The sequence below is a fragment of the Phascolarctos cinereus genome, unplaced genomic scaffold, assembly GCF_003287225.1.
Source record: "Phascolarctos cinereus isolate Bilbo 61053 unplaced genomic scaffold, phaCin_HiC Scaffold_9;HRSCAF=440, whole genome shotgun sequence".
Lineage (NCBI taxonomy): Eukaryota > Metazoa > Chordata > Mammalia > Diprotodontia > Phascolarctidae > Phascolarctos > Phascolarctos cinereus.
The window spans coordinates 205,118,085-205,145,597 of NW_027556402.1; the positions used below are offsets into that span (position 1 = coordinate 205,118,085).

At 44.2% G+C, this 27,513-nt stretch overlaps 1 protein-coding gene across 24 annotated transcripts in view; it reads right to left on the minus strand.

Moving 5' to 3' along the window:
* PPFIBP2 (PPFIB scaffold protein 2) overlaps positions 1-27,513 on the minus strand; it is a 216,838-nt gene that overhangs the window by 2,356 nt on the left and 186,969 nt on the right. For 16 of the 24 annotated variants that reach the window (XM_078148356.1, XM_078148359.1, XM_078148366.1 and 13 more), the window contains 16 exons: positions 25,102-25,205; positions 24,180-24,247; positions 23,932-24,003; positions 23,068-23,125; positions 21,245-21,286; positions 17,582-17,714; positions 15,655-15,687; positions 14,763-14,904; positions 12,869-12,997; positions 11,988-12,138; positions 10,559-10,670; positions 10,065-10,153; positions 8,584-8,706; positions 6,154-6,279; positions 4,492-4,680; positions 3,541-3,723 (listed from right to left, as the gene is read on the minus strand). In XM_078148356.1, the coding sequence (XP_078004482.1) occupies positions 3,541-3,723; positions 4,492-4,680; positions 6,154-6,279; positions 8,584-8,706; positions 10,065-10,153; positions 10,559-10,670; positions 11,988-12,138; positions 12,869-12,997; positions 14,763-14,904; positions 15,655-15,687; positions 17,582-17,714; positions 21,245-21,286; positions 23,068-23,125; positions 23,932-24,003; positions 24,180-24,247; positions 25,102-25,205 (1,754 nt within the window). Of the gene's footprint in view, positions 1-3,081; positions 3,724-4,491; positions 4,681-6,153; positions 6,280-8,583; positions 8,707-10,064; positions 10,154-10,558; positions 10,671-11,987; positions 12,139-12,868; positions 12,998-14,762; positions 14,905-15,654; positions 15,688-17,581; positions 17,715-21,244; positions 21,287-23,067; positions 23,126-23,931; positions 24,004-24,179; positions 24,248-25,101; positions 25,206-27,513 lie in introns of those variants that run through there. The other 8 variants (XM_078148357.1, XM_021005264.2, XM_078148367.1 and 5 more) reach the window with 5 other exon arrangements.

Genomic DNA, 27,513 nt, shown 5'->3' on the forward strand with positions numbered 1-27,513 from the left:
TCTGGTAATGCATCATGTATGTATTGAGCTGTGCTGGCCAGTTCCATGCTCAGCTAGAGGTCCCCCCAGACAGACACACAGGCACAGGCACAGGTCCCTATGAGAGATTCAGAGGAAGGAGGAAGTTCTAGGGAATATGGTTTTTCTTGCCACTGGCAATAGGTGGTAGCAGCATGGTCAAAGTTGTTACTTTGTTCTATAATTTCATTACTGCTTCATGTTTCTAAAAGACGGGAAGATTGTATTGGTCCAGCACTCTGGCCAGCTTGCTGCATGGACCCGTCTGGACTTCTGCCATCAGAAAGAGACTGAATGGCAATCTGCATTTGAGAGTGCTGATGGCACTGGCACCAGCGTGCCTGACCTCTGAATTCCTCTGGGGCCTGGACCACTGGCACTGCCAAGTCCTGAGGATGGAGGGAAACTCAGAGAGAGCTTCTCAAGAAGCAGCAGGCAATGGTCCCAGCCCTGTCTTGGGATCACAGTCTCTTCCCCTATGTAGACATAACAGCTCTTGGGCATCAGGCAGCAGGGTCAGAAACACACAATGTACTTTATAACGAATGTTATGCCTCAAAGGAAGGGCAATTAGGAGAGCATGTAAACACCAAACATAAGGCATGAACACAGGGGTCCTGATGCCAGAGGGTGCTCATTCCCCATCTTCTCCCCATCCTGCTATACTTCCTGTTCCCCATCTATACTGACCACAAGAAAAGGGAACCAGGCTTTATCCTCATGCTGCCCGGAGGGCAGAGAGTATTGCTACTATAGCAAAGGACACTGTTCAGGTTATAGAAAGGTCTGTCCATCTCCCTTTTAATGTTCCAAAGGAGATATTCCGTAGAACTGAGTGTCCTTCTCTAGTTTCTGCTGTAGAGGGCAGCATTGACCCATACTTGGGCACAGCATGGGCTTAAAAAGTCAAGATCAAGAGCCCAAGTACAGAAATATAGGGGAGACAGAGCTTTGCAATGCAGTCATGAGAACTAGGAGGGTGCTGGTCACAGTTTGGGTGAATGGCAAACCCAGTCTGAAAAAAGAGGTGATGTGAGCCAAGTATGTTAATGCAACATTAGATTTCATTAAGGTAAGTGCACTGTCCAGCCCTGGCCAGACCACAGCCAGAGCTTTCGGTTTAGTTGTAGGTGCCACATGATGGGAAGGACTGTGGCAACTTGGAGTTAAGGGCAGCTAGCACAGTGGAGGGCCCTGAAACCAGGCCACGTGGAGACCAGACGAACAATATCAATGTCACCTATTTCTACAGTGCTTTTTTTCACAGGTATGTTTGAGGCTGTAACTTGCCAGGATTATTTCTGATTTACTGATGAGGTCAAGTAACTTGCCTGTGGTTTCACAGCTAGTGTCAGAGCCAGGATTCAAGTCAAGATTTCAAACCTGACTTCAAGCCTAGTGTTATTTCTGTTATACTAGGAAGGAACAGCAGATGTATATCCAGGGCATCCCACGATGCCTGTGTAACCGGGATAAAGGAAGACTTGAGGGACGGAGCTGAGAGTGACATCTACCTTTAAATACATGAAGCGCTACCATGGAAGAGAGGCAGTGAGGTAAAGTGAATAGTGGGATGGATTTGGAGTGAGGAAGTCCTGGGTTCAAATGTCACCTCTGATGCTTACTAGCAATGTGACCTTGTTTCCTCATCTGTAAAGTGGGGGTGGGTTAGACTAGATGGCCTGTAATGTCCATTCCAGATATAAATCTGTAATCCTATAAGACTGGGCTTGCTTGGCTTAGCTTAGAGATGGGGAGAAGTTGCGTAGAGAAGATTTTGGCAATCTAATTTTGCAATTAAGGTACTCCCAAAGAAGAATGGGCTACCTCAGGAGGTAATGAGTCCCCCCATCACTGGAAGTTTTCAAATAGAGAAGATTCACACTTAGGTTCAGGCTGGACTCTAAAGCCCTCCCAAAGCCCATCTGGACAGAATAGAACTGACTAGGATGGAGCACGTGTGGTTTAAGAAGCGACACAAAGGGGGTTCTTTACAAGGACTTGGCAGGCTTCTAGGCAGACACAGCACGAGAGAGAAACTCAGTGTCGATACTTATTGCCTTCAGACTCTGCTGTCTCTGGACCACTTGGGAACATGGAGATGGATGATACCTTCAGGTACCAACTGGAGGGAGGGAGTGGCATGTGGAGGGCTGGGGGGCAGAGGGGCATCTAATAGCCAGGAAGCTAGACCCAAGGCCTCTGTGGGGAAGCAGGGAGGCTAATATGGAGGATGGAGCATTCTGCACCTGGTGCTAAAATCCTGGCCTTGTTCTTTCCTCATCTGATCCACAAATGCTGAGCTGACTGTGTCCATGGGCCAGGGCTGGCCTTGCTCTCTTGAAGTTCCGATTTTCCATTTGTACAATGGTTGGAAGGCCATCTGTGTTGTCCCTCCTCCCCCATTAGAGGGACACGTTCTATGCCAAGTGCTTTGCTTCTCAGCAGAACATTAATTATTTACTTTACCACAAAGAAGCAACACCCTTTGTGTTAAAGTAAACAAACCACCAGAAGGTTAGAAACCCTCCTTCTCATTGATTATATTTTCTGCTAGTGGAACATAGACTCCCTCTGAATTATCTCAGCAACCAGAACTTTAGAACATATTTAATGTGTTTATAATCCAGCTGTGCTGAACAAGAAACACGTATGTGTATGTATATACGTGGCTAGTACATGCAATGCTGGGCCTGGATTCAGAAAGACTTCAGTTCAAATCTGGCCTCAAACACCTACTAGCTGTGTGACCCTGGGCAAGTCACTTAACCTCCATTTGCGTTAATCCACAGCAGGAAATGGCAAATCACTCCAGTATCTTTGCCAAGAAAATCCCATGGACAGCATGGTCTGTAGGGTCACAAGGAGTCAGACATGACCAAACAACAACAAAGGTGAAAAATCTGCTACAGGAGATTTGTTAGTTTTGCATCATAAAGCAAGTCTAAAAGTGGTGGGGAAGATGGTTGTGTTTCAGCTATTTCTTAGAATAAAGACAAAAAATGTTCTATTAAAAAATGTGTATGTGTGTGTATTTATCCCCAATCTTCTGTACAAATTAGCTAGAACAAAATCTTATACATTTATTTATATTTATGTTCATAGTACTTAAATACATCTTAAAATGAAAATAGTGTTTATATTTGTGCAGACTCTGCAGGGTATGGGCATTAAGAATCATTTAAAAAACCATTATTCTTAAAACCATTTTCCTTCCATTCTTAGCCTATAGTAACAGTCTTACCAGCCTGTCCTCAGGAAAGGCACTGATGCACAGAGAGGCTGAGACAGGAGAAGTACTGACTTAAAAAGAAAAAAAAACCCCCAACAAAACACAACCAGTGGCCTGGCATATTTGGTGTGAAGATCAAATGCTTCTGGGTTTGGAAAGGCTGGTTTTTCTTGGTGAGTTCATGCAGACGAGGCTGGAGGTTATATGGCAGGTAACACGGTGTTATTTGCAAGCTCTGGGATTGGCATGGAGATGCTGAGATGACAGTTACATCAGTTGACGTATCCCACCTGATCCAGTTTGTCCAATTCCTCCCCAGGACTGGGGGGAGGGCCTCGGTGGCTGTGGCCACCATAAGCCTTGTGATTGCCATTCACACTTTCACTCGGCTCTGTGGGACATATGTAGTCTGTAGATTCATCAAACTTCTTTTTTCTCATATTTCCGAAGTGTGAAAATCCTAGTTTCTTTGGCTAAAACACAACCAAGACAAGACCACGTGAAAAAGAAAAGCAATCTTATCTGTAGATCTAAGAAAGTCAGATTTAAGAATATTAATTTAAGGAAATTAATTAATTAAACTTAATCTAAGAATATTAATATGTATTCATTCATTCACTCACTAAAGATTTATTCAACACCTATTATGTGTATAGTACAGTTTGAGGAAAAACAATGCCAAAATCCCATGATACCCAATACCATTGTAAACCTGACTTTTATTATGTAAGTTGGTCTCATGTTGTGGAAGGGGCCAAGAAAACTTTTGATACAGTTTTAATGAATCTCTGTAAGTAATCCTACACAGAAAATTCTTTCTCTGGTCTATATTTCCAGTAGTCCTTACTGAGGACTAAAAACTCTTCTATGAACTCTTACAGCACTAGAGTTACATAATATAATATATAATACATAAGGAGAGTTAGTGCCAAATAACCTCTTGCTTCCAGCTTTACACTTAGGCTCACTGTTGCTTCATGAGTGCTACTACAATTTCCCCAATCAGAAGAGTTCCTTAAAGGCCTGTAACTATCTCTTGTTCCCTCACAGCACAAGTCCTAATTTTACAAAGTCTGAACTGATTCTGGTCTCTAGAAGCTAGACACAGACAAGTAATTATTTCATGAACACAAGTTCTCTGGGTTGACGGGATCCTGTAACATCTCTATAGTGAGAAAGACCTAGGGGAGGAATGAAGCTGTGCTCCCTGCTTGGGCCCACACCCATAGTGGGGGACCTACCCGGACTTTGGCAGTAGTGGTCAGTGGTGTATAGGCTGCAGATGCCATTATATCTCTCTTTTCTTGCTGGGCCACAGGCCCAACGAGGACATTGAAGTTGGTGGTTAAATGGCGTCGGAGAAGTGTCTTCTGAGGAGGAATGTTCAGAAGCATGGCTAGTGTGTCCCCACTGAAGCGGGGCTCTAGGATCTGGGGGAAAGACCATAAGTGTTGGGTTAGTGGACTCAGTGGCCCTCACAAACCAGCTGCTGAGTTCGTTGTAGGAAGGCTTTGTGGGTGGACAGCAGAACTTTGACTAAGCAAACGTTTTCTGATGTCTCCAACAATTTACAGACAATCATACCAAAAAAAAAAGAGGTCTTATAGGTCTTGAGACATTAAATGACTGGTCCAAGGCCACACAGCTAGTAAATGACGGAGATGGGATTTGAATCTATACTATAGTTTCTTTTATAATCCTTTTCTATAAATCTATAGGAAGGTCCAGATCAATAATGAATCCCTTGAATTTGAATTCACACTATTCAAAGTGATGATTATATATAAAATATGGTAACTGGTTCCAGCCCAGTGAAAATATGCAAGATGAATTTGCATAACTTTAGGGGATTCATTATTCATAGTAACCTGGACCTGGCTGTATTTAATACCTGAAAGATATCAATCTTTTAGAGGATGACAAGAAGCTACCCAGCTCCTGGGAGTGAGAAGGCCTGGGCCATGGTGCAACTGCATTGTTTGGGAGAAACTTCCCTGCCTCTGGTGTGTCTCTGTGTCTTCCCTGGTGTGCCAAATGGTAGGGAGGTAGTGGGAGGAAGATCGTGCCCAGTAGCATGGAAGGTCCTTGAGGGCAGGGATAGTTTTCATTTTATTTTTCTATCCCCTAGTATCCCGTATATAGTAGTATGTGCTTAACAAATGCTCATTGGATTGGATCTGCGTGTCCCTACACTGGATGACTGGTGTCCTATGGCAGTGCTTGGTGTCATCCTTCTGTGACAGGGTATCAATTTCATTGATCTAAGCAGGCCTTTCAGAGCCCTGGCTGGCTAGTCCATTCAGGGACTCAGTCTCATGATGATAAATGGTGAGCTCAGGGGTCACGGAATGATTCATTCTATTGATATAACATGGAAACCAAGCCTCCTTCTCCCATCATTCAGGAGGTGAGGTTCGTAAGTCCAAGTGCAGAAATCATAGGCTGGGGCCACAAAGGAAGTGTCTCAGAAGGGCAGCCCTTTCTTCTTACAGAGGCTTGTCAACCTTTCCAGGGTTTCCCGCTGTGGTAGCCCTAGCCTTGCCCCCTCCACCTAGACCCTTTCTTACAGGACTGTCCATCTCTAAAGGACAGTGGACACAGACACTGACCTTTCTTGACCAGAGACAGAATGATGTGGACAATGTTAACAGAATGGCCTGGTTTCAAATCCGGCCTCTGCATTTACAAGTGTGTAACTATGGGCTAAGGGTGTAGGTCTGAATCCCTGCCGTGCCATTTGCTACCTATGTGACTGTGACAAGTCCCTTCAACCCTTGGGGCCTCATTTTCACCATTTATAAAATGAGGGGAACCAGACTGAAAAATTACTAGCTACCTTCCAGCTTTAAAGCTCTGATCCTCTTATATAAAACAGCAGGTCAGATGTATGAGCAGCTACTCACAATGAGACCACCATGAACTCCGCTTCCTCGAAGGTTGGGTGCGTATTCAGCCAGGTCCACTGACCTCAGCCATTCCATCACTCGGTGGTTGGACCACTGTACCACTTCAGAAGGAGAAACATTACTCTGTCAGGACGAGAAGAGAGAAGAGCCAAGACCTGTCATTAAGAACATTACTGCTGAAGTTAAACGCAGGTCTTACTGACTCTGGGCTCCGCACTCTACCCACTGTGCCACCAGCTGCCTCTAAAATATTGTCGTGCCCAGAAAATACCATATTCCAAACATGACTCTGAAGGTGGGTGGGAGAAGATGGGAAACATTTATTCTTGCTAGTTGGAGAGTATCACTTTTCATAGGTTTGTGTGTGGGAGGGGGCTCATGTGGCTCTGTAAATTTCCTTACACCAAAATCAATCCCCAAGTCTCAGTCACTCTTTCGGGTATCTTTTCCCAACCATCTGAACAACTGAATGCATTTTAGGACCTCAGAGGTGCGAGTGAGCAAAGGAGGGGCTGAGGGTACTTGTGCTTAAGGATGGCAAGGAAAGCATTAAAGGACATAAGATAAAAGTCAGACTTATTCACTTTAGAACTATGTCCCCCAAGTAACTAAACTGTACATGTATACCCAGTGACCCAGTGACACCATTACTACACTTATACCCCAAGGAGATCAAAGATGAAAAGGTAATATGTACAAGAATACTTAAAGCACTTCTTTTTGTAATGGCAAAGAATTGGCATTGAACAGGAATGGAAATGCCCACAGATTAGGGAATGGCTGAACAAATTATAGTATACAAATGTAATAGAATATGATTTCCAAGAAACTGTGGTATGAATGGAGCAAAATCAGAACAATTTATATTATTACATCAACATTGTAAAAACGAACCATTTTCCTGCCCTCTGCCAGCTGATGGCCTTCCAATTATATGATGCTTAGAACAGACCACAGGACTTCAAATGGAGTGTGAGCAGGGCAGAGTAGGAGTCTTACTATCTTTCCTCAGGATTCTATGGTCACCTGAATTGTCTGAAGCCAAAAATTACCTTGTTTCGGGGAAGTTTACAGTCCACTAATGCTCCCAGATCCTCTTCAGTTGTCTAGTGAAATCTTGCACTAATCTTGTACCCATTTTGATTTATTTTTAGAACCCAAAATTTCCCTATTAAATACCATGCTATCAGATCAGGACCATTTTCCTCTACAAAGCCATGAGGTCAGAAGGCTCTGTCCACACTGTATTTGAGGAACCTAAATGGGGCCTTTCATCATGGGAGTAGCACATTTATTTGGGAGAGCACCTTATACTTAGCGTCTGTAATACCCTCCCCTCTCTGAGGCTGAGTTCTGTTTCTTACTTGGGCAGGGAAAAGGGTTAGTATTGTTAGTGCCTGTTCTGAGAAGGTCACTGAGTAATCTCACTGATGAAAGCATGCTGCCCGGATATTGGAACTGGCAGCCTTAGGAGTAGCTGGGGAAGCTGGAGAAAGGAGCAACTGTACCCATCCCATCCCTCCTCCCACTGACACACAAAAAGGCGCTCTAAGCTGGGTGTAAGCCCTCCCTCCCTCTGGTCCTTTTCTCCTTCCTTTTTATCCCCTATCTTACAGTATGAGAGATTTAGAGAGAAGAGACCTAGAAGCCAGCAACTTCACCCTCCTTGTCTTACAATTGAGAAAACTGAGGTTTGGGTTTCTCCTAGTGTCACCTAAGCAGAAAGCATCAGAAAGAGGTTTGGAACCCATCTCCCCAACTCTAGCTCCTTCTTCTGTACCATACTGCCTTCAATTTCTTTAGTTTTCTTTCTACTCTTCCTCTCTTCTCTTCCCTTTTTTCTCTTTCTCTTTCCTTAATCCCTCTTTCTTTCCCTCCTCTAACTTTTATCTTATTTCTTTCTTTCTTTTCTTTTCTTTTTTTTTTGCTTTTTGGCGAGGCAATGGGGGTTAAGTGACTTGCCCAGGGTCACACAGCTAGTAAGTGTCAAGTGTCTGAGGCTGAATTTGAACTCAGGTCCTCCTGATTCCAAGGCCAGAGCTCTATCTACTGTGCCACCAGATGCCCCCCTCATTATCTTATTTCAGTACCCCATTTATCTCCCCCAGTCCCCAGCCATAGCCCAATTTGGATTTTCTCACCATGCTCTTCTTGGTTCAGCCTGAGAGGCTGGCAGAGCATACAGCTGGGGCAAAAGGGATGGAACGGGCCAGGGAAACCTGAACTGGGATCGAGGGGAGGTTGGCTGAGTCCAGAGACTAGCAGGATGCCCCACCAAGTACCTTCTTGTCCTCCTCTCTAGCAGTAAATGGGGGCACTGGGCAAGAGGCCTCCGAATGGACTGACTTCCTGCCTAATGGAGAAAGAGGGACAGCTTTCTTCCACAGCGGCACCTGTGAGTTGGAAGATGGCCCGTCCTGCCCCTACCTCATCGGCGGGTCTCCTGTGGAGGCAATGAGGATTGAATTTGTTGACATGGAGCACGTGGATGGCACACTTGATGCTGAGATGATGCAGCTGGCTGGTGACTTTTAAGAAGAGAAGGTCATTCTGGAAGAGGAAGGTCAGTGGGTAAGGGCTTACGTGGCACTGGGAAGACAGCCACGCCATTCGATTCACTCACTGCTCTTCCCTCCTGCTCATTCACGGCACCCTCGCCCCACCCCGTGTCTGGCACCACGGGCTCAGGACGTCACGTGCAGCCCAGACAACACTGCTGTTAGTCTTGACTTTTGATTTCACTAGTGCAGAGAATTCTTGGTAAGCACATCTCTACCAATGCATATCAGCAACTGTTCTGCAATCTGTATTCCTGAACAGCAGGGGGGTCTTGACCAATTTTGTGCTCTGGAGCCCTTTGGCAGTCTGACAGTCTTTTTGTATGGGGGAGGGGGTGATGCAATCGGGGTTAATAAGCTAGTAAGTGTCAAATGTCTGAGGCCGGATTTGAACTCAGGTCCTCATGATGGCAGGGCCGGTGATCTATCCACTGCATCATCTAGCTGTCCTTTCTCAGAACCATGTTTTTATATAATTGAAGGGAATGCTTCAGTCAGAGCAGAGGTTGGCAGCTATAGCTCACATAGGGCCTGCCTCTGTTCGGCCTCCAGGCCAAGAAGGGTTTTTACATTCTGGGCTGGGTTAAGGCCTGTGGGCCAAGTTTGCCCACCCGAGCTAGAGGGTAGTGAAAATAAAGATTTATTCTTTTTCCCATCCAGGCTCACAGACCTCTGTTTGCTCCTTGGTCTCGAAAGTTGCCCAGGATACTCTGAATCCATAACCTGCACGAGGTCATGGAGCCGGTAGGGGCTACAAGTCAGATTTCTCACTGCAACATTTACCTGCCACCCTTAAAGTACTTTATAAACATTGATTATTATTTGAGGAAAGTCATATAACCTCCATTGACCTCAGTTTCTCCATCTGTATATCAAAAGAATCATAGAAGACAGTGCCTAAGGCTCCTTTCGATGATAAAATTCTAAGATGTGGATATGTACAGTAAGACAGATGAATCATTGTCTAGAAGTTGCTGAGTGCTTCCCCCTCCCCATTACGTCTGGCAGTTGGTAGTGAAGTTTCTGTCCAAAGCCTTATGTTCCTGAATGGCTTCCCTTCTCACCTCAGCCTCTAAGTATACTTAGAATCCTTCAAAGCACAGTTCAGGAGAGGCATTTCCTGCTGCCCAAACTCTGTTAGTGTTTCCTCCTCTTTATTTTGTATTTACTTTCTGTATACATATAACATCCAGCCCTTCTTACCACCACCACTCATCTCTTTCCCCCAGTCCATTGTTAGATGTAAGCTCCTTGAGGGCAGGGAATATTGATTTTATCTCTGTATCCCCAGTACATGGATGTCAATTATTATGTTGGTTTAGTTGAACTGATCAAACGCAAATCCCTTACCACAGTTAAGTATTGAAGCATCCGCCCGTCAACCCTGGATTCATGGAACTGGTCTTTGTATTGAGGCAAGCCAATATCGTCAAGCCACCCTATGGAGTGAAAAAGAAAGGTACATCTCAAAGTTCCTATGTGACAGCCACTAAAAACAATGGGAGGTGAACTTGGGGGACAGGGTGGCACAGAGAGTAGGACAGTGAAAGGTTAGACTAAATCTTGAGAGTTAGGGTTTGAATAATCAGAATATTTAATCATCAGACTTTCAGAAGATGTTTTTCCCCCCTTCTCCCATACTGGCATAACTCTATTCACCATCCCATATTTTTTTGGAGGCAATCAAGGTTAAGTGATTTCCCCAGGGTCATATAACTAGTTAAGTGTCTGAGGCCAGATTTGAACTTAGGAGCTCGTGACTTCTGACCCAGTGCTCTATCCACTGTACCACCTAGCTCCCCCCTGGGATAACTCCTTTTCAGGTTGAGTCGGTCTATACTTACGGGTTACCCAAATGTGGTCTAGTTGTGCAGACTTCTCTTCCTGCTTTGTGTTAATTGACTTCACAGCCAAAACTAATTTTTTTCTGTGCAGGGGATGCTTAATTCCCAGTTCCTGAAATAGACAATGGAAGATCAGCTGTTGAGTTTTAGGTAGGTAATTCGCCCTAAGTTAGATGATTGTTAATCTTAGTGGTTATGTTATGATGGAGGTATGATGGCTCATTATGTACAGCCAAGCCACTGCTCAGTAGGACCTGCAGGGATAGGCCATATGCTGCTGCTGTTTCTTGTCTGGTCAGAGCTATAACTTGGGTAAGGTGTCTAGGGGCGTGACCCAGGGAGATGAAATTTAGAGGGCACTGAGTTAGTCCCTCTTTAGTGTAGAAACAACTGGCCTTTGCACTTGCCAGGTGGTTCAGAGAAACCTCACTGTGTCTTCTCACAATTGAGGTTGCCTTTAAGAGTTGGTTTGACCTGGAAAGACTCACGTGAATCGATACAAAGTGAAGTGAGCAGAACTAGGAGAACAATGTATACAGTAACAGCAATGCTGTAATGATGATTAACTGTGAAAGACTTAGCTGCTCTGATCAGGACAATGATCCAAGAGAATCCCAAAGGGGTCATGACCTCCAGAGAGACGCTGGTGAACGCTGAGTGCAGATGGAATCATTTTATTTTTACTTTCTACGTTTGTTTGCTTTCTGTTGCTGTTTTCAGCCATGTCTGACTCTCTGATCTCTTGGGCTTTGTCCATGGGATTTTTTTGGGCAAAGATACTAGAATGGTTTGCCATTTCTTTCTCTAGTATGCTGCCATTTTACAGATGAGGAACTGAAGCAAATAGGGGTTAAATGACTTGCCCAGGATCATATAGCTAGGAAGTGTTAGAGGCTGGATTTGAACTCAGATCTTCTTGACTCTTGGCCTGGTGCTCTATCCACTCTACCACCTAGCAGCTGTGTTTATGTTTGCCAAGATGGCTAATATGGCAATATTTTGCATGACTTCACACGTATAATCAATATCATAATGCTTGTGTTTTTAAGGGGTAGGGAAAGGGGGAGAGGGAGGGAGAGAATTTAGAACTCAAAATTTTAAAAAATAAATGTTAAAAATTTTTGTACATGTAATTGGGAAATTAATGAAATAAACAAAAACTGTTTTAAAATATGTTGATTTGAGGGCACTTTGTGAGCTGCCCTTTTGGACATTTTTTTGAAGACTGCCCCAGGCTAATGCTAATTTGGGCTCCAGAAGTCCTCCCATCAGATACTGTCGGCCAGATGCCCGTCTCCTGGCTTGTTTCTCTTTTCCCTCCCAGCCAAGGCCCCAGGCATGTGGCAGGCAGCTGAGGTCACAGAATCCAGAAGAAGGTCAGCTACTGTTAGACAGATGAAAGGTGGCCTACTTCCAGGTCTGTACTTACCTTTTCCATGTCTTGAGGAGTAGCAGTCAATAGTGTGTGGCCAGAGCTCACCCACTGCCTGGCAAAGATCACATACTGACCCAGACCAAAGTCCTCCAGCCAGGAACACACCTGCTCCGTGTTCCACTGGGCAAAAGGAGCGTTGGAATCACTGAAAGACAGTGAGCACATGCCTGTCAGAGCTGGTGTTGATTGCAAGGGGAGCCTGGAATAGATTCTGCATGACAAAAAGATCAGCAAGTCTCTGACAGATGTCAGAGACCAAAAGAAGTGCCATTGCAATTGTTAGATATAGTGAGGGAAGGCAGAACCTCAGCGTTACAGAACCTGATAGGTGTCAGGGATTTGGTGGCCATCCACTGGCACCCAGACAGACAGGAACGGAAGCCCTGACTATAACGTAGCCCAAACGGGGTTATCTAGTGTCTCTGCTTGTAGACCTCCAAGGAGGGGGAAGCTGCCACATCTTGAGGGAGCCCTTCTACTTTTGAACAGTGCTCATTGTTAGGAAGCTTTTCCTAGATTCAAGCTAAAATTATGCCCCTTTTTGCGTGTGCTGGGACCAAACAGAAAGAAATCTAACTTTTATTCCCTAGGATGATCCTTAAAATTCTGGAACACAGATACTATGTCTTCTTAATTTAGTATTAAAAAAAAACCTTAAGGAAATTTTTTTTAAGACAACAAGAATCACTTTGTACTTTACTTTTCTCATTTTTGTAGACTAAATGAACAAAATATCCTAAGTTCCATGTTCCTGCTTAAAGTCTTCCATGGCTCATTTTTCCGGTGACTTTATCGTGATTACTCTTAGAACCTTAGGGCACGTAAGTCTTCCTTCCCGAGCGAGCTCACCACCTGGATTGTGAGAAGGATGTTACCTCTTCTGAGCTTTGGGGTCTCTGGTTCTGGACAGCCTTGGTCCTGCAGTTGCCCGGAGCCCACCTCGGCGGAATTCTGCTATCCCTATTGCATCTGTGTTGAAATTTCCTGATTGAGTCCTTCTTATTCTGTGGGGATAGAAAACCATAGGGACCATCAGAAGACATTCTGCATGAACGGATTTAGGCCCCTTCCCATTCAAGCGTGCGTGTGTGCACATGCACACGCATACATACACACACACACACACACACACACACACTCACTCTCTCTCTCTCTCTCTCTCAATCACTCATTCATTTTGGACAAGTAAGATATAAAAAAAGGCTCAGACCCTATAAATCAGTTCCCTCATGAGACCCATGCCTCAGGATTCCCTCCCAATATGGTTTTGCTCCCTGTGGCCTCCTCTGAAGCAGGTGCAGATTCTAACAGGTTTGGAAGGAAGCTGCGGTTGGTTGATTGATGACAAGGTTTGCTAATGATCCTGCTTCTGGAATTGAAGTTTGGGTTGCTCACCCTACAGGACCAGGGGACGCAGCCATGCCAAAGCCAGATGTTCTTCTCTGTGTTCCATCTTGGAAATGGGCGATGAGACCAGAACAAGGAAACTACTGGGTGATCCAGGTCTCAACTCTCCCACTGCATATGGGCAGATAGGCATATGCACCAGAACTGAAGTTCTTAACCTGGGAATCTGTGAGCCTATCTAAAAAAAATTTGGACAGCTGTACTTCACTAGAAATCGTTTCCTTTGCTTGTTTCCTATGCATTTTATTCTACGCATTTAAAAATAGGATTCAGTTCAGCCTGTGACTTGGTTGTTAGTTGCCCTTGCCCCCATGCCATGCAAATGATGGTGAATGAATGAAAAATCATTTACTAAGCACTTACCAGGTGCACAGAACTGTGATAAGTGCTGCAGATACAAGAGAAAAGCAAGACAGTTCCTACTTTCAAAGAGCTCACATTTCAATGAGAAAGGCAACCTACATAGGTTGAAGGGACTGGAAGACCAGATTCTGTCTTGTACAGAATATCTGCACTCTGGGCTTTTGAGCCCCTCCCTGTCTTAGTTCAAGAGGAAATGTCAAAGAGGCCCAAAGGAAGCTGAGGCCTGGGGCATTGTGATGCATGTCTAATTCACCCCTGGATCACTCATGGTATTAATCACTGGACCTGGCATACAGTAGTGCTTGTTGAAGGACAAATGAAGACCCCTCTAAGACAACCTGACACAAATAACAGGTGACTTTGGTAATTCTCCTCAAGAGACATTTAAGAATGTCTGTTAATTATTTTCACTAAATGTGAGCCCTATGCTTATCCTACAGCTCTAAGGGGTGATGGGCTGTCATGTGGAAGAGGCATTAGTGTAATTTTATTTGCTTCTGGAGAGTAGATCGGGAGTAGTGGGAGAAGTCTGCAAAGAGGAAAATCTGGGCTTGATGTCCAGAAAACCTGTCTAACAATTAGATCTGCCCCCAAGTGGGATGGGAACAATCACTGGTTGAGTAATTTTCAAGCATGAACTCATGCAGAACCAGGAAAACAATATTAATAGCGATTACCATAATGTAAATGCACCACGAAAGGACAAAGGAACTCAGATCAAAAGCAATGACCAATATGCCAAATAATTAATTTAGGAATCTATATCCATTCTGTTGAGAGGCAGCCATCTACAGGTATGGAATGTCATACCTATCAATGATGGTGCTTATAGCATTCAGTTTTACTTCCTTGCTTTGTGTTGATATATTGTATGCATGTGTGTATGTGTGTGTGTTTAATGGGAATTGAATAGGGTATAAAAAAGTAAGTATTAAAAAAATTAGCCCATTTGGTCTGTATCAAAAATTCCCTCCACTCCAAAAACAACAACAAACCTACTTTCCCCAGAATTTCCGGATGCCTTTAGGACTCCGTTTCATTTCTGGAGTTAGTGGAGACTGGGGCCCCGAGTCGGTTCCAGAAGAAGTAGGTGAAAGGTCATTTGATGTGACAGTATTATCCAAACTGCTCTCGGTTTCTCCTGAGGGAAAAACAGTAAAACTAAGATGATGGAGAGAAAGGGGAAAATATTTTCTTAAATGACATTTGAAATCAGCTCATCTATGCCATGGCTCAATGATATATATACACACACATATATACATATATATGTGTATATGTATCCATATTTAAAGACTGGGTGTCTATCTCACTGGGGTTGGAAATTCAGTGACTAATCATGGGCTTGACCTCACTACTGATTGCCATGGGAGTTTTGACTTACTGTTTTCAACCCATAGTGGTTCTATCCTTCCTAGCCACCCTGGTGGTTCTTGGGGGCTCACATATCAACATCAGATGTAGTAGGGACACCCAATCAACTTAGCCCACTGAAGCTCAGAACTCCCAAGCTCTAGTCTCAGCATACCAAGTAGCAGGGATTACAGGCATACCACCATGCTCAGCCTTGGTAAGAAATATCTCACAGAAACATGGCTTTGCACATAGGATTTTGCAAATGGATATGCAAAGTCTCATAGCTTGGTCTGGGTTTTAACTTTCTGGAGAGTTGATTGCTCAAAACTGTGTGGCCTACAGGTCCCTCTAGGCTCCGTTCTTCTCTTACGGGTTTGGGAACAGCCCTGTAAGGATGGAACCCCACCCCTCTCACTAGGACAATGTCTTTATTGCAAGAGAAGACCAAACAGAGTCATTGGGAATGGAGAATGTGTGCAGGTTGCCAGGGGAAAGGCATTCTAATTCCCAGCCTCACCTGGAATGGTCACAGTACCTAATATCGGTGCACTGACACTCCGGCCACGAGCTCCAACCATCCAAGAAGCAGAAAAGCCACATGAAGGAGCAAGAGAGACCCCAGGCCAGCCCAACAGAGTTATGAGGAAGCAAAGAAATGAACAACAGTGTCACAGAGCAAGAGAGAAAAACAAAACAGAGAGAGAGAGAAACAAAATTGTGGTGGAGGACTGGGGCTAGTGCGCCATGATAGTCACTACTGCATTGGAAGGCAAAGAAAGAGGTGCATAGATCACACTGCTCACTCTTCTGGGCAGTTTCCCATGCTTCTGATGCCATTTTTCCTAAGGAGATTTTTAACTCTCCACATACACTTGCCTGCCTGGCCTGTTCCATCAGTAGTCAGGAAAAGGAAAGAAATGATGGGCTGAATGTGGATGTCCAGTATAGGCGAAAAGAAAAGGGAACTCGTCTCAGATCTATACTACCAGTATCATGAGAAGCCCAACATGGGACTGGAAAACAGACATTGCTAAAAATGGTTCACAAATTGGAGGGTGAGAAGTATACCAACTTCCACTGGGGTCTCAAAAGAACAAAGGAGAATATATATAAGGACACTGCAAACATTAAAGTTAAGAGTCAAGTTAAGGATGCTGTCATCATCATCATCATCATCATCATCATCATCATCATCATCATCATCATCAGTAGTAGTAGTAATAGCAGTAGCAGTAGAAATAGTAGTAATCAGAGCCTTAGAAACATCAACTTGGCTCCTTTTATCCCTAAATCCCTATTTCTGAGCTATTAGTCCCTCAAAGATAAGAGGATTAGAGGGAGGACTTGAAAAAATTCTCGCTTTTGACAAAAACCTTCACCCTTGTGGTCTTTATACACCATGCAGTACCATATAGTAGAAAGAATACTAGACTTAGAATGGGGGGGGGTCGGTCTGGGTCCAAATCCTTGCCCTGATAAGCTAGATAAGCAATGGTTCTCCCCGAGTCTCAGTCTGTAAAATGGGAATGATGATTATACTAGTGATCATCAGATCTAACTAGAAAAGATTAGCAAGCCTGTGGTTTCAGAGGAAGAAAAGGGGTCAGGAAACTCGGGCCATGGCAGCCCTGGGGACAAGGTTCTCAATGACAAAGTGACCTAAACACAGCTTCCTTTTTAGTTCATTTACCTATCTAGCCCCATCGTGAATGAGAACAAACCTCAGTTTCCCCATCTGTAAGAAGAGGCGGCTGGATTAAATGGCCTCTGAGGCTGTAAGTTTTCAGATAGCTCTATTTTTCCAATGAGATAATGAAAAACAATCCACCCATGAGCTCACAGCAGGGAGGAGAAATGGAAAGGAAGGACTTTGAGGGAGGAGGGAATATTTCACCTGTTTACACGTGGGGAGGTGGAATTAATGGTTCCTTAAGGAGCAACTAAGTTCCTGCTTCCTCCCTTCTCAATCTGCAATGCTGCAACATCTATCTAACCCTGATGGATTTATTACTGAGTGGCCCCTTTGCCACAGAAAGACACGCCAGGGGATTAGGGAGGATGGTGTCTACAACCAAACTAGCTGTGCGCAGTAGGGTCTGTTTTTCATATTCGTCCAAAAACAAAAGACCCAGCTGTCTGGCACCCAGAAAAGAATATCGATCAGCTTTGTTCCTCACTGTGGTTACACTAAACCACACCCACTTAACTTTGACCTCAGTTATGACCCTCTTAAGTATAAATGTAGATTAAGCTTCTCGCCACATGACCTTTCTCTGTGGCTCCTTCCCAAGCTCGTGCTATGGCCGGGTGTGGATTTGTTAGAGAAAGCCAAGAACTGGGCAGAATGTGGCTCTATAGCAAAATGGTCAGGCATGCCTTTGAGGACATCTATGTGGAGGTCTGCCTATTCAGGCCCTGGGCACCGGGGCTCTTAGGTCAGAGGTTAAACAAGAGGGACTTACTCAGGCTTGGCAGGCTGCTCCCTGAGGTCTGAGAAGTGGAGGGGATGGATGTTCCAGGCTCTCCATTGTGTGTAGCTCCAGGAAGTTTCCCTGGTAGTGTTTGGTATTTGTTCTCCCCTAGGAAAAGGGTGTCCTACGGAAAATAAGAGAAATGTGGTTTATGTTATCCTAACAGGGCTGTGGTCTTTGGTAAACGTCTCCAGTTAGGTGCACCCAGGGTACATTTATGTTCTTATCAAACACATTCTTTCTAGCCACTCTAACTGCCTTTGCTCAGAGCTGGATAGTGCCACAGGTCATCTCTTCATTGTGGGAGCACAGTATAGCCTCAGCAGCCAGAGGGAGGATAGAGATGATACATTCCTAAAAACTGCCTACAAAGCTGGCACAGAGACAAGATCCTGTAATGATAAGATATCTGTTGGGGGCTGAAAGTAGGTGATCGGACCAATTCTTGACTTGTCTTGTTGATAAATTCATTTCCCAGAAGGTACAGGCAATAATGAAGAATCACTGTTAGTATGGGCTTAGTTCGAGCTCAAAAGGAAGAACTAGATGGTAAAACAGGAACAGAAGTACCGGATAAACTGACCTGTCATCCGGAGCTGGGGAAAATGCTGGCTATGTCAAACACGAATTTTATATTTAGGAAATAAAGTTTCAAATCTCTTAGAGAAAAGAGGCACAGTTTCTCTTCATGAAGAACGGGAGGCTTTCAAGAATGAAATTCTGACAACATAACTGAAGATGATCATTATGAAGAAGAAAATGAGGAATTGCTTAAACAAACTCCCACAACTGATGGAGCTACATAAGGAGCTCTCTGATGAAAACAGACTGAAAAGCTGGAGGAAGGCAGCAAATAACCTAGTGAGAATACAAGAAGGACAATGAAGTACCGATAGGCCTGTTGTTTGGGAACAGATGGTATAATGTTAACAGATGACAGAAAGAAAGTTACTCTTTGTTCTGATTTTGCTCCTGTTTTCTCCATTAAGAACAATGGTCTAACTGGAAAGGCTAGAAAACAAAGGAGGAACTAAAGAATAAGACCTGAAAAAATGAGTACCTAGCCACTTTAAATGAATTTGAATTGACTGAGAAAAACTATAACTCAGAATTTTTACTTAAAGGATTTGCAGATATGACTATAAGACTCTTAATAATTTTGAAGAAAGGAAAATCATGGGAAAGGGAAGAGAAAGATTATAGAAATGACTGCCCAGTAAACCTGATATTGACTCCCACCAAAATTCTAGAAGGGAATATTAAACAGATAGTTTGTGATGCCTTAGGAAAAAAAAAAGCTATCATCAGCAGGAGCCGGCATGGGCTCTTAGTAATAGAGGACCAAGTGAAATTTCTGAGTGAGTGTCTGAGGCATGATTTAAACTCAGGTCTTTCTAACTCCAAGTAGAGCTGCTCTGGCTCCAGAGCCCTTATGGCCTTGACAGATTTCAGGGGATCTATGAACTCAGATGGAAAAAATACATATGTATATATCTATATCTTTATTTGGATTTTATATTTCTTTTAATTATTTAAAAATTATTCTGAGAAGCGGGTTCATAGGCATCAACAGATTGCCAAAAGAGGCCATTAAAAAAAAAGATTAGGAACTGTATTATGCAGCTAGGTAGCCTAGTGGATAGGGACCTGGACTCAAAAGTTAGGGAGACTGTGTACATATCCCATTTCAGACACTTATTTACTGGCTGTGTGACCCTGTGCAAGTCACCTAAACTAAGACTCAGGTTTCTCATCTATAAAATGGGGATGGTAACAGCACCTACTATGTACAGTTGATTTAAGGTTCAAATGAGATGTCTGTCTATCTATACTATCACTTTGCAACTTTAAAGTGCTATATGCATGCTGGCTACTATTATGTTATTATAGAGACATAAGCATGTGCTGGAAAGAGGAGAAGAAAGGAGGTTGGAGAGTCCTTTTATGGAGATGCAATATATCTGAGAGGCCTTCTCTCTCTCTTTTTTGTACAGATATAAAGGAATCTTTTCTTATATGGAATTACAGGCACTGAAGGGGACCTCTTGTGCAGATGCAGAGGCCTAGAGAGGTTTTCTTTTACAGAGTTGTAAAGGTAAGACCTAAGTGGCTTAGTGGATAGAGTCAGGAAGAACTTTTCCAGTTAAAATCTGGCCTCAGACACTTACTAGCTGTGAGAAAGTCACTGGGCAAGTCACTTAACCCTGTTTGCCTCAGTTTCCTCATCTGTAAAATGACCTGGAGAAGGAAAAGGCAAATCACTCCAATCTTTTGCCAAGAAAACCCCATAAGGGGTCACAAAGAGTCAGACATGACTAAAAAGACCAGAATGACAAAAAAGGTAAGAGAGGGGCTTTTTCTTACTTAGCCAAGCAGAGAAGTAAAGAGGCACCTCCTGCCATCAAAGCATAGGTAGAGAGGAGGAATCTATTGTTATGGAGACGCAGAAGTCCCTTCAGAGAAGAGGCTGCCTGTCTCCCTCCTCCCCTGGGCTCCTGGGGATTCCTGTGGTGGAAGCTGAGGGTGGGATGGGGAAAGCATTTTTCTAGAGCAGATTAGAGAGAAAAGGCAGCATTACTCTAACCAAGAGGAGGAGATTAAGAAGGGGCACCTCTAGATGCACAGAGGGGTCTTTCCTTATGCCGATGAAAGGCATGAATATATCAGGACCTGGAATATCTCCTTTGCCCCTACCTCCTGATCTGAATTCCTCATGATAGGCAGCTACCTCTGGGGAGGGGAAGGGAAGGAGAAGGGAACAGGAGATCCCTATAAAGGCTTCCTGAATAGGAGCTCCAAATGCATTTCCCTACAGAGATTGTGAGAGAACTTGGCAGTGAGGCAGAGCTGAAAGGCTAGTGCTGGTGGTAAACTTGAGGCAATGTGGCGCAAAGGAAAGACAACTGGCTCTGGAGCCAGACAAGCTGAGTGTGAATCCCAGCTCCATGTACTTCTAAGACCCAGGACAAATGACCAAACCTCACTGTCCTGGTGTCTCCTCACTTAATAAGAAATGAAGAGGGCTGGATTAGATGACCTCAAAGGTCCTTTCCAACTCTAAACTGAAGGTCCCATGTTGTAAATCAAGAGCTACTTAAAAAGTCTTTTGTAGGCTGGCCTAGGGACCCACCAGACGTAGGTAGAATGCTTCTACAGGGAAAAGCATCCTGAGTAATTTTGAGTTGGAGCAAGGGGACTACTTAAGTTCAAACCTCAGCTTTTGCCCATTACTCCATGTGTGACCTACGGAAATCACTTGCCTTAGTTTCCTCCTCTGTAAAAGGAGTGTGTTAAGACTAATGACCTGTAGTCCAAGACACTTTCCAGCTCTGAATCTATGATTCCATGATGATTCCTTGTAACACAAACTGTTCAACCACCAGGGGGATGTCTGTGCTTATGTGACTTTCATTACCCCTCTCATCCATCAACTCTGAACGGCTTGCGGCTGCCTGAGTATGTATTCAGGTGATAAATCAACCGCATGAGGGACTGGGGCTTAGATCGCTTGGTCACCAGTTCCTTTTTCTTCTTGCCTCCATCCAACACCCCACCCCAAAGCGCATGGTCCTTGTGCTGGGGAGCAGACCCTACATATAGCAAATACCACATCCTGTTAAAGCAAATGACAAGGGAAGAACGCAGTGACTCTACCTCAGCTCCGACAACAGGCACAAGTGGCTTCCCGTCTACATACTACGGAGTTGTAGGGAGACGGGTTGCAGTTTGGTAGAAAAAAAGAGCAACAAGACAAACGTTAGTATAAAACGTACACAGAGCTCTCACTCATTGTCCTGACCTGGTCGTCCTCCCATTTATACTGAGAAAAACGATGATCTTCCCCACCTCCAAGATAACAAGCATCAGTCTTTCTGGTAACTTCACAAAAGGGGACCACTCCGTGGCCAAGTGAAAATGATCAATGAGCTCTCATTTGGGCCAGGACAGGAAGACCATAATCACTCATGGAAGGTGCCAACAGATCCCCATGGTTTAAGCCATTCTTTCTCTCTCTCCCCCTGTCTTGTGTTAGTCACAAGAGTTTATGGCAGGTGCATTGATACCAAACAACAAACATGCCTGTTATAAATAGTCATTTAAGGACACAGTTTGGACAAAAGGACTTCTAAGGTATATTTCAAAGCAGTGATTCTGAGTCTATGGCTACCTGCCTAGGGCAGGGTGAAAAATTTAATTTTAAACCTGCGAAAACTCAAGTGAAAAGGCTGATATTCCACAGCAGAGGAGGTCATCTAGATGGACATGTATCGCTCTTCCTTACACTTCAGGGATGAGGGATTAAGAATACTGACTAGGTCTTTAGTATCTCTTCGATGGAAGGGCTAGCTAGGTTGAGTGCTTCTAACACCCAGCAAAGTACAAAGAATTTTGATTCTAATCAGTTAGCACACTCTAGGAATGATTAGGATAACTTTACACGTGGAGCTTATCAGAGCCTCTTAGCTGGCTTCCCTGGCTCCCTTCTCTTACTCTGAACACTGCTGCTAGACTAGTCTTTCTTAAACACCATTCAAACATAGGAATTATGTCACTTTCCCTGGTCAAAATCTTCAATGGTGCCCTAGTGGACATAGGATAAATGGCAAACTCTTCAGCCTAGAATACAAGGCCCTTCCCAATCTAGTTCCACTTTCCCCAACTAGCCTTTCTGCATTTACTCTTCAACACCAACCCTTAGCTTCAGCCAGCCTGAAAATCCTTGTTGTAGCCCTAAACAGTCCCCTCAAATGATGATTCCTAATTCCAAGCCCCTTCTCATGATGTTATCCCCTGGCTGCCTTCTCCAGGAAGTCCTTCCTAATGATTCAGGCCCACAAAGTTATCTTTTCCTTCAGTCTTCTTAAACAATCCACACTTGGCACCTGCTTGTATGCTGTTCTGTACTACTAGTACAAACAAAAACCATTGACTTTTAAAGCTTATAAAGTGCTTTTCATACATTACTTCACTTGATCCTTGAGTCATTTCTTTTTTCTTTTCTTTTTTTTTAGGCAATTGGGGTTAAGTGACTTGCTCAGGGTCACACAGCGAGTAAGTGTCAAGTGTCTGGTCTGAGGCCAGATTTGAACTCAGGTCCTCCTGACTCCAGGGCCAGCACTCTATCCACTGTGCCACCTGGCTGCCCCTCCTGCGTTATTTCTAAAGCGTGGGGCTTGGATTCCAGAAGACTTCAGCTGGAATTCTGCTTCAGACACTTACTAGTTGTGAGACCCAGGGTAAGTTACTAAATCTCTCTGAGACATAGTTTCCTCCTTTATAGAACAAAGACAATAATACCACCTCCCTTCCAGGGCTGTTGGGAGTTAACTGATGTAAAGTGCTTTGTACAACTTAAAGCCCCAGGTGAATGCTAGCTTTTACTCTCTCCATTGTCTCTCTCCTCTTGCAACCCATACACGTGGCCCCCCAGAGCAGAGACAACCAATAAAGGCCGACTGATTGAATGGCAGGCAAACCTTTTCCACAGAGCCACTCTGCAGGTCTTCCAGGCTACTGGACAGTTTTTCCTGAGTCCTTAAAGAGCAAAAAAGAAAAAAAGCAAATAATTACTAGGGAACAGAACACAAGTGCTTGAATGATACCATGGGGGCAGATGGATCGGGCTAAGCTGGACAGCACAGAGGTTTTAAACTTAAACCAATTTATTTTCTTTTTGGCTCAGAGTTCAGAGGATTTATCCATTCAGACCAAGCTCATTCCAGGAAATAACATGCAAAGCTGAAGGAAGGGACTGCAGTAACCAGAGGCCCATCTGGAAACCACATGCTGCCCTTTGAGGTCACCTGCTTTGGTAGCTTCTGCCCTCCTCCTCCCCTTAACGCTGTGGCCCAAAGCCAGGACATCTCTGCATCTGCTGACATGCTGAGTTACTGAGGGAGGCTGCCCCGCCCCTGACCCCCAGCAGATGTGTGTGTGTGTGTGTGTGTGTGTGTGTGTGACAGAGAGAGAGAGAGAGAGAGAGAGAGAGAGAGAGAGAGAGAGAGAGAGAGAGAGAGAGAGAGAGAGAGAGAGAGAGAGAGAGAGAGAGAGAGAGTGTTAGTTAGTTCCTGGGAGAGTTTGAGGAATGATTATGTGTATCCCTACCAATCATCCTAACCAAAGCTCATTTTTTAAATGACCCTAATGTCCTATAACAATCTGGAGCCTTCTCTTGAAGGATGCAGATTTGCAAAGGCCAAATTCCAGGACCTGGCAGTATTGGCTGAACTGAATGGAACCCATAACCTTTGAGCTGCTCTTTTCCTTTCTGGAGCCATCTCCAGTGAATATGATGTAGCCCTGAACCTGATGGGAAGGCAGCAGAGAAGTGTGACTGGTACCTGCTCTGTGACTCCAGAGAATCCTCCTCACAGTGGGAAATCTGGCCATTGCTGGTATCCAGGATGCTTCCACTGTCAAAGGAAACACCACACCCAATCAGGTCAAAAGCTCACTTGGCTCAGGACCCACACACCTGCCAAGGTCCCTAGTGGGTAGCTTGTTTTCAGAGGTTGGGATATAAGTGGAAAGACCCTAAAGTCTTAAGAGCAATCCAGAGGGGAAGGTCACAGGACTCCCAGCTTCTCACCTTGTTTCCAGGCTTTTATGAGGCAGGGGAGGAGCCCCCAAGGTAGGGGAGGTACATCTTGGAGATAGCTGCAGGGGAAACAAAAGAGTCTCAGCATCCTATCAGACACACCCTGGCACTGAGACACACTGAATAAACCTCAGTTCTCTACAATCCAGTTTCTTTCAGACCCAATGTAAAGAAAGAAGATTAGATTAGAAGTTAGGACACATGGGCTCTAGCTTTCTGGCTTTGTAGTCACTTTAACCTCTCTGAGAAGGGCCTCGGTTTCCTCACTTGTAAAATGACAGGATTGAAAGACAAACAACTGGGAAAAACTTAAGATTTCTCACCAGCAATATGACTTATTACAATACGTCTATTTTTGGAGGACACGGCTAAGGTGGAAATTTGTGATGCATTGTTAATAGGATTATGCATTCTGTGGGGAATAGGGAGGGAGAAGAGAGAGAAAAAATAGATTTTTGTTCATTAAAAAATATTAAATTAAAAAAATTTTAAATAGCAGGATTGGGCTAGAAAACCTCCGGGTTCTTCTCTCCCCTACTCTAACTGTCTATGTTCTGTGATTTTTATTCAGGCCCTGGTTTGGTGCTGCTCAACTTGGTAAAGTCTGTTTATGAGTTGGGAGTCATATGACTTTAGAAATCATGGCTGGCCCTCTATCTGAATAGATCTATATACTCAGACCATAAATCTATATAACCCAAGCAACCCAGGAGGATCTATTTAAAGTAAATGAGTTGTTTAAGTTTCCAGACATCACACTGGTTCATTTACTTAGCTTGTTACCTATTGGTTGGGTGAGCTGGGTAGCCTTCCAAAGGCTTAACCAATTCCCTCCCCCTCTCCCAGCTTTAGAGATCAGGTCAGGCCCTCAGGGCTGCTTTGGGTTTAAATATCAGACAATAAAGTCCAAGACCTCTAGTTTCATTGTTTCTCCTGGGGATTTATTCACCACATTCCACTTCCGGAAAGATCCCTCCATTTCTTCTTCCCCACTGGAAAGGATTCTCTCTGAAGAGCCTGAGGGGGACCAACAGAAAGGGAAAATACCTTTATCTAGGGTTACTTCGTTGTAGAGACAAGAGAAACAGCTTCTTCTTCTTTAGAATAAATGAAAAGAGAGTGGGAGCTGGCTGCTAATGGCCTTCCCCTCTGTTATCTTCCATTTATTTACTTGTTCCCACAGATTTATGGACCCACTGTCTACTCTGTTAGAATGGAAGCTCCTTGAGGGCAGGGTCTGTTTTTTTCTTTTTCTTTGTAGTCCTGGTGTAGCACAGTGCCTAACATATACCCTTTGTTCCAAACCAATTTCACATTCTATTTCTTCATGGGCTCTCCATTCCAGACCAATTGACCTACATGTGATTTCCTAATACAAGACACTCCATCCCCAGCTTCCCTAATAACAGTGCCATTTGTACTATGTGCCAGGTACTGTGCTAAGACCTTTACAAATATTATCTCATCTGATCTGCACCACAATCCTGGTAAATCTATCCTGGTATTATCCTCATTCTCCTCAACATTCTCAGTTATGGAAACTGAGGTTAAGTGATTTGTCCAAGGACAGCTAGCAAGTGTCTGAGGCCGGATTTGAACTCAGGATTTCCACTGCACCAGTTTGTTGACCCCATGTCTGAAATGCCCTACTTCCCCACCTCTGCTTATAATCCCCTGTTCCATTCAAGACTTGGCTAAAGTAAATGAATGAAACATTTACTTACTAAGGGCTTCCTGGGTGCAAGACATGTTGCTAAGGACTCTGCTAAAGGCCTTTCTTCATCTCCCCAGTTAATGGGGCTTTCTTCCCTAAAGAGCAGATAGGTGGTACAGTAGATACAGGGCCGGGCCTGGAGTCAGGATGACTCATCTTCATGAGTTCAAATCCAGCCTCAGACACTTACCGGTTGTGGGACCCTGGGCAAGTCACTTAATCCTGTTTGCCTCGGTTTCCTCATCTGTAAAATGAGCTGAAGAAGGAAATAGCAAACCACCCTGGGATCTTTGCCAAGAAAACCCCAAAGTCTTCTCATGGGCTCTCCATTCTGGACAAATTGACCTACATATGATTTCCTAGTACAAGGTATTCTTTTTTTTTTCCCCTTAGGCAATCGGGGTTAAGTGACTTGCCCAGGGTCACACAGCTAGTAAGTGTTAAGTGTCTAAGGATGGATTTGAACTCAGGTCCTCCTGACTCCACTGTGCCACCTTGCTGCCCCAAGGTATTCTTGTCACTGAAAGTGACTCAACAACACAATCTTCCAACAACCTACCCCTGAAATTATCACTTACTTTGTATGTGTTTTCTATTTATTGTTCACTTGTTCTTTCCCCCCCTCCTTAGCCCCATGCCTCAGTAGACAGTAAGCTCCTTGAGGGGAGGGATTTTATTTCATTTTTGTATTTGTAGCCCCAACAGAGTCTGGCATATAGCAGACACTTAAATACATAATGATTTTAAATTTTCTATTGCTACAGTGATTTCCCCAGGTTATCTGAAGAGCAGTTCTCTCTTCCACTCTAAGAGCTTTGTACGTTTTCTTCTGAAGTGAAAGTTTACAGGATAGGGCCCCATCCTGGCTTTTACCTAGATCACCTCATGCCACAGAACCCTCATCCTTGCTGTCCACAATGTGGTTCACCTATGACTGCAGGAAGTCAGGCCCTAGTGGCACTCAGACAGAACACCTTCTCTGAAGGGCCAAAGACAGACTCTGGAGGCATCATGATTGGGCAATGGGTCTGGTGGGTGGATGAGGAAATCAAGTCAATGTCCAGGTTAACTCTCCTCTGCCCTCATCCTGGGGCAATCCACAGAACTGCTGCCAAAGGATCTGAGAACCAAGGGCTCTGGGATTGCATGATCCCTCTCCTGCTTGTCTCATCCTGGGAAAAAGCTCGTAAACCTTGGCATTTCATCAGGATCCTTAAGAACATAATGGGTGCAAACCACCATGAGCTTTTCCTGACATTGTAATAGGCTTTGCCCATGGGAACCAAAAATAAAAGAGCTGTTGCATCAGTGTGTGGGCAGCATATGTGAGGATAATTACAAAAACAACTCTCATTGTCCATGGTCTTGCAAGTGAGAATACAGGCTTCTGTGAATGCAGTTTAAGAGGCACTATGGGTCCTCAAAAGTTGTGGAGCACCTTCCAAATTAGCCATGAGACGCCTAAGCCCCATTCTCCAGCTTTGATTCAGACTGATCGAATGCCTGCTATAAGGTTAGTCAATTCTTAATTAATAGCTCAATTCTTGACTGACAGAAAAGATGGTGGATTGGGCTGAAAGGTATCCTTAGTCCTTCTAGCTCTGATATTCT